We start from the raw sequence: 11,144 nt of genomic DNA, 5'->3' as shown, positions 1-11,144 counted from the left end.
AGAGATTTGAAGGCAGTTTGGCAATGATAGAAGCAACGAGATCTCGCTGTATGCGCTGGTAACCAAAGTCTGTCTCAGACAATCTTTCTGCGTCCGGAACATTCACAGAATGTTCAACATCGAAAACATTCTCCGACAGATAATATAACCACACTCTGGTAATGACATAAAAAGAAGAGATAAAGTGAGCAGCGGATTTCATATGGCGGGCGTTCCACCTCCCCTCTCCAGTCGCTTTTCTTCCCTTCTCTTCTCGATAAGGCCGTTACGTAGGTATCATTTCGCAATGAGTTTTCGGTGTGACGGATCACAACGATCAGAAATGTTCCGTTCTGAAGTCAACTTTGTACTGCAGACATTTTTTACCGATGATCTTCCCCAGAGCTGGAGACCCGCAGAAAAATACCGTAATCTTGCCTCTCTGCTGCCGCTTCAGATTCTGGAAAACCTGTGCAATGTCGACAATAAACAAAAGAAATATATCATATTTACGATCACCTTGAGAATTGTCTCCAGATCTCCAAATCTGACTCAGTTTTGTTGAGTTTCTCTTCTTACAATAGAGCAATGGAATAATGAACAATGAAACAGCACTCTAGTATACCTCTAATACGAAGAACTTTCTGGAAATATCACAACAACCTATAATTAAGCTTTGGGAAATCTAAACGGTCCAGCAGACAGTTTAAAGTGAACACTACTGTAATCGTGTTCCTAATCTCGACTTTATTATATTTGAAGTTCAGCAGTTGCAAGGTATGATATCCTTACACTATAAAAAGGTACATAATTCAGATATTGCTAACACCGGCTATGTCGATAGTGAGAATAATTCTTAAAACAATGATAAGAATAATAGTAATGTAGATAGTAATGATGATAATACAATGTACTAAGAATGATTATTGTCGTCATTGATACTTTCCCCCCTCATTACTATTGTTAGTAGTACTATTATCATTATTACTAACATCATTTTTTACTGCCTATGTGATAGTTATAGCGAATACAGTCATGATAAGAATTTGGGTAATGATGTGGACAATTGTTGCAACAGTAGTAGTTACAACGACGAGAAAAAAAAAATCAGTGTAAATCGTGTAAATTCACTACCAGCATGTAGACATTCCGCTTTCCACACGGTATTATGCTAGCCTCTAGAAACCTTGTGAGAATATATTGATTCTAATTGCCAACTGCAATAGATTATGATACTAATTGGAGGAAAACTGCATGGGACAATTATAATTATATATATTTTATGAAAAATAAATATTCGGTCTAGACGAGGCAGCTGCTGACCTCATCCCAGTCGGGCCGACCCGCCTGCGTCCTTGTCATCAGGCCCGTGATCGTGTCGCGCTTGTTCTTCTTGTGGATGAGATCGAGGGCGACGTGCAGTCCGATGGCCTTCATGTCGCTGGGCGAGAGAGCCGACGTCATGTAGAGGTGGATGTCGAGGAAGCGGCCAGAGACGGGAATCTCCGCCTGCTCCAGCTCGATGGCATTCAGGAGACTGATGAACCACTCGAAGGACCGCTGCTGTCTGTTGATCCAGAAGAAATCCACCTGCGATTGGACGGGAAGGAGTTAGTTGTTAAAGCCCGGATCGTGTCACTGATGTAAAACGGCAACGTTACGTCCGAGAACGATTTGTCTTTCATGTAGAATATGAATTATAAGTGGCCATGATAAAAAAAAAATACCTACTTCTGAAAGTCACAAAAGTATTGAATCTTCAGTGAAATCAGTTTGCTTAGAATGTTTACTTCCGAATGTTGTGGAACAATGAGCAATTTCTGTGAGTAGCTTTAGAATATTATCTTGCCCCTTTTTTCAATTAATTCTTCTGAAAGTTTCACAGTTAGATCTTGCTATTTCACAGAAAAGTCACATTTACGACGACGCATAGTGGATGAACGATTGGTAGAAAGAAAAAAAAACACCCAAAATGACTGCAGAACAAATTTGTAGAATATTTTGTTTAAAGGATTGGAGTTTATAGACAATGTTATCATCTGCGAGTTCATTTTCTTTTCGACATGTATTGAAATTTACAATAGATACTTCATAAAATTTGCAAAAAGTTCCCTAATCTAAAATAGTTATTGCCTATTTTGAATGAAAGTGCGCGTGAGCACTAAAATCATCGTTGTGCGAGTGTTACACCGAAATCGATGATTAATCAGTTGGCAATCATAAGAGCATACATATCTAACTTGGGGTAGACAAGTGGTAGAATTCGGTTATTCTTCATATTCTTGTATAATGTGAAGATATCATTTTTTTTTCAGACAATATGAGCTTGTGTATTATCATCACCAAAGATTAATTTTGCATTTATACATTTATATAGGGTATTGATCATATTGATGTTAATATTAAGATGTAAAAAGGGATGTCCTTGATTTGCTATTTTGTGTATATTGAGCTGTTGTATTTCGTCATTTTGTTGCAGGGCCCCCTAGGATAATAGTGTGTAAACCACTGATGACGCTACCCTGAGTAAAGAAAACTGAATGAATGAATAAATAATGAGCAGTTACATCAACATCAAAAAAGTGATAACTGCGCCATACGGTACATAAGTCTTCCTGGTTAATACGAAAGACCTTTGACAGAATGGCCAGAGGATGAAGGTGATGACTAACTGTCTGTCATAATCATATCAATGAGGAGAAGCGATACATCATCACTGACAAAGAAAAAGAAAAGTCTTTAAACCTTCTGCATCTTGAGTATCGTAGACGCGTCTTCGACCCAGGCGTGGTGGCAATTTGGACAGTGTTTCTTGGCAGCCTTGTAGCGTGCGTGTATGCTCTGCAGGATGGAGGCGAACGGAGTGATGCCGATCCCTGCTCCGATGAGGACGGCGTGTTCAGCGCTCATGATGTGCTGCGCCGGCGCGCCGTACGGCCCGTCGAGAATGATCTGTGCCCAACAAGAAACATACATCCGCATGGAAATTGAATGCTACTAAGTTGGACAATGTCCTTTTACATCACATATATCAAATACAATCTTTAATAATGATATAGACCTACAATTGGCGGTGGCCCAGAGCCACTAAATATTGATCTTGGGCCACCAAATTTTCAGAAAAGTTCTCTTTTGGCATGTTTGGTAGACATATTTGGCAGCGGAGATTTAAAACGGCTTGTCATGTATGTTTCCTTTCAACTTTTCAATGTATTTCTTTGTATTTGTATGAATGACAGGCCTTTGGAAACTGTCACGAGAATCAAACACCTTGGGGTAATCTTTGAACAAACTCTTGACTGGTCTCCCCACATCGATGAAGTAGTCGTGAAAATTTCTCGTTCTATTGTATGTATACGAATAATCAAATCGTGTTTGACACGTAAAATCATGAATCAGTTGTATTTTTCTTTCATACTTCCACATATTGATTACTGTTGTGCTGTATGGGGGTCATTAACAAAGACAAATTTAAATAGATTGCAACGCTGTCAAAACAAGTATGCTCGTGTAGTACTGAATGGAGGTTATTACATGTCTGCGCAAGCTCTTACTCATACTCTCAAATGGCAGTCAGTTGAACAAAGAATTCAATATCATTACTGTGTCCTGGTGTACATATTATTACACAATTTCTTTGTCTTTTTCAAATCTTATTTCGGGCCACCAGAGAGAAACGCACATCTGTATATGGGTATATGTGTCACGACAGCAACTATAATTACCTTCATCTTAACTACCTCAACCAATCAATAGGCCTACAAAAGCGATTATTGTTTAAAGTTTATGAGTGTACCTCCATGCCTGTGTGTGGCGTACCACCGAGACACCTGGCGGCATCCAGAGAATGCAAGGTGTGTTTCCGACGCATCTTTTTTCGACTGTTCTGTCTCTTCGTACCGCCACCCTTATTCGCCTCGGCTTTACCACTCATGGCCTTGGAGAACAACTTCCTCGACAGTTTCGACTCCGTCCTCCTCGGCAGTGGAGCCGGAGAATCTTTAGCTGTGATTGCCGCGGCCGCTGCGTGGGGCTGCTTCGGGAAGCACGTGGTGGTGTCCACGACAGGGTCTCGCCCGTTCACAGACTGAACCGAAGGCAATGGTTGTGTCAGCGCGGAAACGTCCGTTGCGGGATTCAGTTTCTTTATGGGGCTTAGTGTGATAGTCTTTCCTTTGACTTCCCTTGCGGGCGTGGAACTCTCGTTCAGGGTTGCCACGCCGGATGTCGAGCACTCGTCCATGTCAATGTACCGAACTGGCGTACCCGATCGTTCGTTGGGGTCTTTTATCAGACCAGGCAGTGGCTGGTTGACTGAGTCTGTTCTCGAGCGCCAGTCACCGGCCGAACCGTCCAGCGAGGCATCATCCCTCACAGTGCTGCTGTTACAATCTAAGCCCATCACTACTGAGTCGTCGTCGGTCAGTTCGGCCTCGTACGCCGAGTTCGTCTCACCGCTGACGTGCCGCTTCCTCGCTGCCCTCTTAGACGGGGTCAGAGGTCCTATCCTCCGCAGCGGTGACCCTGAAATTGACCCCTTCAGTGACCCCATCAACGAACCCATTAGGGAGCCCTCTTCGGCGAGAACCTCCATAGGTTTGACTTGTGACTCCAGCGGAAAGTCTCCCTCTACGTCCGCCTCCAGTCGCTCGGCGTTCAATTTGATCTGAGCTTCTTCTCGCTCTTTGAAAACGTCATACAGTCTTTTGGTCCAGTGTCCGATCGATCGTATATGCAGTGACATGAACTCTGTTGATTAAGTGATTTAAACAAAAAGAAAGATAATATACATCTAGCTCTATGAGTTCATTCTCTGCTGTTGATGCGTGTATGTGTGTGCTTATGTAATGCTACTTCATACCAGTCGTTGTATGGAGCTGCTGACTTATATTGGAAAATAATCATTTTAATTACAACTCACTGGATTAAAGTTTGGACATGGGTGCTCCCTCCCCTGACTTGCGTCAACTACACGAACGTTCTGATTTCACTTTCGAATACTACGCGTTGAATCAATTGTTTTTGAGTTGCTGATTGCTTGATGATGTCTTCTTTTCTTGGGGGGGGGGGTGATATTTCCTGAGTACAAGTCGAAGACAACTTTGGAAGCAATGATGTCACAACCTCATTTAATTTGCTTTTATGATGTCGCGACATATTTATATTAATGTTTTGTAACACAACGTAAAACTTTGTAGTCTTTCCTTACTTCGATTTGACTTGAATATTGTTTATTTCAGTCAACCTGAGACTTGGTGTGGTATCTCACTTTATTGTAATAGGGCCTACCGACATATTTAGGTCTGTATGGGGCCCGTTGTGATGGGAGACGACTCACTTACCCTCCTGCTCTGGGGCGCTGCTGATGGTGAACGGATGCCACTCGTGGGATGCAATGGCTGGAATGTTAACATAGATGTACTCCCCGGCGTGGAATTTAAAGTTTGGAGGCCTCTGTATCACTAGGTGGACAACCTGCCAAATAAAACAAAACAATACTAAACAAACAGAACAAAAACGATACAAATTCAACTATACTATCTCTTTAAGTTGGAACCAGGATGGAGAAGAAGATAATGGAGGGGGTACACAACGAGAGTGAGAGACAACAGAAAGAGAGGGAGAGAGGGATAATAGAGAGAGAGAGTGTGTGTGTATGTGTGTGTGTGTTAGAGAGCGAGGGGGTAGATTTTGAGAGAAATTGGGAAGACAAGAAGCGTTAGATTTGAGTAAGTTTGTGCGTGTATGTCTTCAGGAGGCGTACTCACTCAATTATATGTTTGTGCAAGGGAAAACCGGCTTGCACAGCAATGTAGCCAACATAATTGTTACGCAAAGGACATACACTGTAACAGTATCAATCATTACAAATGTTTTATCCCATTCGTATCTCAGTGATTAATACTTATTCTACCACTCATTTTACGAGTTAAAAAGAAGATGATATGAAATTCCGGTACCAGAAAGTGGATGTGGCATTTTTTCTTTTTTGTTTGCTTGTTTACTTTATTCGATGTTTCGTTTTTTTAAATTTAAACATTTTTCACATTGCCCCTTCCAAAACAGCAACAAAAACGCTAACAGAACAGAATGCCTTTGTGTTTACTAACCACATTTAATTTTAGCGAGATCGCGATGACAAGACTGACAGTGTAATCAATTTACAATTTAGTTCATAAACGGCTGCCATTACATTGAAATTGCTTTGATTCTGAGCGTTGTCATTTGTGTCAATGTAACGGCTATGAATTGTCACGTGACTTTCTTTGGCATTTCTAGGCTCCATTTCCTGAAAAGATGATATGATATCAACTTTTTGCTGGAATGGCAATTGTCATGGAAACGACAAGAATCTAGCTTCATGATTAGTTGTTGCTATTGGAAGTTGCCATCCTGCAAGAGTTGCTATCCTATAGCATCTTGTATGAAATGGGACCCAGATGTACCATATCTTTTTGTATCAAATGTGTATTTTATTTGACATTACTTTATATCCAATGGGATTATAAAATTGTATAAAATGAATAAGTAAGCTAAATTCAATTATAACAACATTGTGTATACAATTCAGCTAATACGCCGATTATAGGCACCTAGTTGAAAACATCATAAGCGAAAGTGGCAAGGAAGCAGTTTTGAAAGCTTTAAGAATCTCCATTCCCATAACTGAAAATAATCTGTAAACTCCACTCAATCGGATTCAATGCAGAATGGATCTAACTTGTGTCAAAAGATGCACATCCACATTTCATCGACATTTTTTGGCTTTTCTTTTTCTGCTGCTACTTCAGCGTTTGAGGAATCAGAATGTATTCAATATAGCTACGATTAATCATTCAACCCTGGGAAGTCCATCTGTATACCTCCTATTACTTCTCACTTACTTATCAACTTCATTGGGTCGTCTATCAAAATAATAATAAAAGTGAATGGGTGGGTACAATCATGGGAAGCGTGTGTGTGTGTGTGTGTGTGGGGGGGGGGGGGCGGAGTGGAAGGGGAAAGGGGAAATGGAGTCTATCACGTTCGTACACATTATTGTGTACATCATGTCTCACATTTGCCGGGAGAATGAAGCCCTCCTGAATGTGGGTGATGCCGAACCTCGCCCGCCGGTACATCTGGAGTCGCAGGACCCTCTCGGCAATGTAGATCACGCCCGGCGCCACGAACCACTTCCAGAAGGTGGCAGAGTGGACGATGAGAAGCGCCCAGAAGAGTATGCATAACTGGTGTGTCCAGTAGAACACCTGTTGGTGGTATTTGTTTTAAAGGGAAGGTACAATTTCGGTCGAGATGGGACTTCAAGTTTCCAAACGTTTTTTTTTTTTTTTTTTGATGGTGATTTTTTTTTTTTAAAGATAATGAGATACCTCTTATGATATATGAAAGAGCATGATAATTCTAACATGTCAAAGAGGAATTCAAGTTTTGTTTGATGAAAATTAGTTTTGAAATGGCTTGGATATCCAAACCAAAGCGATCCCAATAAATAGTGGGACCGATCTTTTATTAGGATCGCTTTGTTTTACTTTGTTTTTGGATGTCTCGGCCATTTCAAGACCGATTTTCATAAGATAAATTTTGAATTCCTCTTAGAATTGTATGCTTATTAATAATTCATAATGTGATTTCTAAGTATTTCGCAAAACAGTTAACATTCTGACCTCAGCTAATACAATACCATCCCTTTATCCCCAAAACATAAATACTCCTTTGTGATTTCACACAATGCATATATTGCATTTTTTTCACACAATGCATATATTGAAAACCATTTCCCTTTCGTTATCTTAGCACCTATTGCAATGTATCGCTACTGTTAGTTTTTTTTTTCCTATTATTGTTGCCTTCTCTGTACAATTGTATGCATTGTTTTGTCACTTAAGAAAGTGAGATTTATGTTTGTATATTGTGGGAAAAACGAATAAATATGAACTTGAACTTGAACTTGAATTTCAGTGAATACAGTATTATTACTGAAATACATCAGTGAATGGATTTAACCACCATGCGTCTCGATCATACCATGTTTGATAAGGTTCATAACATTTGCTTAAAGGTACTGTTCGATTTTTCTCAAACTTCACTGATGTGAATAATAATTCTGCTAAATCTGAGTTCACATGTTACACATTTTGGACGAATAGCCTACCCTTTTAAAGGACAAGTCCACCATATATATGTGGATTGAGTAAATGCAGCAATATTGGTAGAACACATTATTGAAAGTTTGCATGGTTTGGGGAAAATCGGACGATCAGTTCAAAAGTTATGATTTTTTTAAAGTATCTGCACAGTTACTACTGGATGAGAAGACTACCACAGTGTATGATGTCACATGCGTACAACGATATAAGGAAAAAAGAGAACTTCACAAAATTTTACTTTTTGAAAAAAAGTGCGCATTTCCTCGACTCGTCACTGACGTATGTTAAGGGTAATATTATTCCCCTTGCCTCCTGAAAGAAGGAAGTCAAGTGTTCTTTTATTATGCGAGAAAGGTAAAAATATCTTGAATTTTCTTTATATTTTCTTTATATCATTGTACACATGTGACATCACAAGCTGTAGTAGTCTTCTCATCCAGCAGTGACTAAGCAGAAACTCCAAAAATTCATAACTTTTAAACGGATTGTCCGATTTTCCTCAAACTCTCGCTGATGTGTTCTATCAATATTGCTGCATTCACTCAACCCACATGTCTATGAAGGTGAACTTGTCCTTTAAGGCAGAATAAAATCAGAGATTTTATAATGCATTACCAACAGGATATTTAAACTGTAATACCGTTCTGTTAAATTACATGTACGGTGTCGAAAACACGTGGGGTGGTTGGAACAAGAGGCATGCTATAATATTAATTACTATCTCTTTTTATTTTTGAGCGACTAAAAACGCTGTCTAAGTATTCCCTACTGTTTTTACCAAAATGAAATTAAGCAACATAGGTAAGAGTCATGTACATTGAACGTGTGCGTTTCATAAGAGTTTCATGCCCCGACGTTGTATTTATGATGCAAATAAATTTGTTATCAAATTGTTCATTGTGCTCATGACTGCATAACGTGATCAGAACTATTGTGTTTGTTTGTGTATTTTTTTTTTTTGACAGAATTTCCATCACATACCTGACTGATGGTTTAGAGATAAGATTAGAGATAAGTTGATGATGCATGAACTTCCTTTTCAGGGAACTTGAGCAAATTTATTTAGGCAAATGCATTAGTCATAACAGCAACTGCGAAAATTAAATTTAGATTGAAATGCACGAAACACTTCTTTCCGCAAAATGCAAATGCTGACCGAGGATTACTGGGAAACATTGGTGGAAACCGCAATGATTTTTTTTTTTTTTTTTTTTTTTTTTTGGTTACACGCGAATTTCTGTGGTTTAAATGTTTCCTATTCATAGTGGTACGAAAATAATAATAATAAAAAAATACGCCCAAATGACATACAAGTTCACAAGACAAGCAAATAACGTGCGTGGGGCAGCGACAAACGAACTTCGCATTATGCCAGCGGGTGCATCTAGAGCGCTTCTAACAGTACAAGTTGAATGAAATAAATGACTTTATCTTTGGGCTATACAGTTGTTTTCCTCTCCATGATAAAAAGGCTCTCTTTGACAGTTCCACTTGCAGAATACTGACGCTTGCATTTAGTAGGAACTATACCCCATCCATCCGCCATTTTCAATGCAACTTGTGCGTGCACTTTTGTATAATGTGTATTTTTTTTTTTTTTTAGCAATGACAAGAATAGCTACATTTGGAGACGAATTCAGAGAAATTTTGATCTGTACCCCTTTTCTTTTCTAGATTAAGCTTGATGTGCACACGACACCTTATGAATGGTTATAATAAAAAGAAAAATGCATTTGCTTGATGATGATGCGCTAAATCTGTGAGTGCAGTTAAAGGGAAATTCCCTCTCCGTACTGACGGAGGTGCAAATGTACGCCAAATGCCATAACTATACGTAGGCCCTACTCCCTACAACGATGATGGATGGTAACAAATCGTTTGTTTGTCGGTTCGAAACATCGTCTACTATCTTACCCTGAGTGCTGCGCGCTGTGTACAAAACAAGCACAAGATGCACATAAATAAGAAGCACACACACAAGCACATCAAGCACAAGCACATTATACAACATACTGTTATGAATATGCATTTATGTAAAGTAAGTATAACCTTTCAGCCCACGTGAGGCAGAGTTTCTAGTTTGGTGGGGATTTGTTGGTGTCAGTGATGGTATGTGTGAGATGTTGAGTTGTTGCACAGTCTTTTCCTCTCCTCCGTAATAATGCACATGCACAAACCCGTTCTCACACACAGAGTTAAAACACAGCAGACAAACAAACAAACAAACTGTGTAGTGCAGCGCCTTCTATATACAACAGTAGAAACCATACCTTAAAGTAGCCGTTTCTTCTGATGCAGGGCATGGAACAGAGGGCCATGATGACTAGGATGACGATGAGTATGAAGCCGGTGATGCTCGACGTGCCCCCGACCCAGCCGACGCCTTTGACAGGGGTGAAGAGAAACTCCACCAGCGTCGTTCCGTTCGGGTGCTCTAACGAGATCAGGGCTGTCTCAGTACAGACACGTGACATTTGTTTCGTTTAGTTTGTTTTCATAATTATACTAAGTAATTAGAGACGATAAAGACTATAATAATCCTGATGCCGATTATGAAGATGATAATAACAATAATGTAGTAATGAGTTCGTTCCTTTTAATAAAATGCTTGGGGGGGAAAACGACTTTCTATTAAATCGTCACAGTTTGAACAAAATAGCTTAACAAGCAGAAAACACGATAGGCTAACAAGGAGAACATACTATCTGTGTGTTGTTTCTCGTTTGTTTGCTTGCTTGTCTACTTTAATATTTTGGTGTTATTATATGTTAACCATACGTATTGTTATAGTTCGATTTTGTCCAACTTTATTTTCAGGGTGGATTTTTCCTCAAGGGGAATCACTCTCTACGGACTTCGAATCAGTAAACAGCTTGAAGGAATTCAGAATAGAAACAGAATTTTCGTCTAAAGTTGGACCGTAATATACCACATAATCAAATTCTGATCCCTTTCGTATCTATTTATCTCCAAATTCAAGCATTAAAATAATCAGCGAAAAACAAATAACACTGA

The 11,144-nt window shown here is 39.5% G+C and overlaps 1 protein-coding gene across 1 annotated transcript in view; it reads right to left on the bottom strand.

Moving 5' to 3' along the window:
* Positions 1-316: 316 nt before the first annotated feature.
* Positions 317-11,144, bottom strand: part of LOC140237117 (NADPH oxidase 5-like) — a 57,424-nt gene continuing 46,596 nt past the window's right edge. Inside the window, exons 7-13 of the mRNA XM_072317059.1 lie at positions 10,400-10,578; positions 7,038-7,229; positions 5,322-5,454; positions 3,776-4,728; positions 2,725-2,931; positions 1,303-1,569; positions 317-448 (exon numbers count right to left, since the gene is read on the bottom strand). Coding sequence (XP_072173160.1) covers positions 317-448; positions 1,303-1,569; positions 2,725-2,931; positions 3,776-4,728; positions 5,322-5,454; positions 7,038-7,229; positions 10,400-10,578 — 2,063 coding nt within the window. The remainder of the gene's footprint in view (positions 449-1,302; positions 1,570-2,724; positions 2,932-3,775; positions 4,729-5,321; positions 5,455-7,037; positions 7,230-10,399; positions 10,579-11,144) is intronic.

The sequence above is a fragment of the Diadema setosum genome, chromosome 13 (genome assembly GCF_964275005.1).
Source record: "Diadema setosum chromosome 13, eeDiaSeto1, whole genome shotgun sequence".
Taxonomy (NCBI): Eukaryota; Metazoa; Echinodermata; class Echinoidea; order Diadematoida; family Diadematidae; genus Diadema; species Diadema setosum.
Note: the sequence above shows the minus strand (reverse complement) of the source record. Positions and strands in the feature narration are given on the sequence as shown.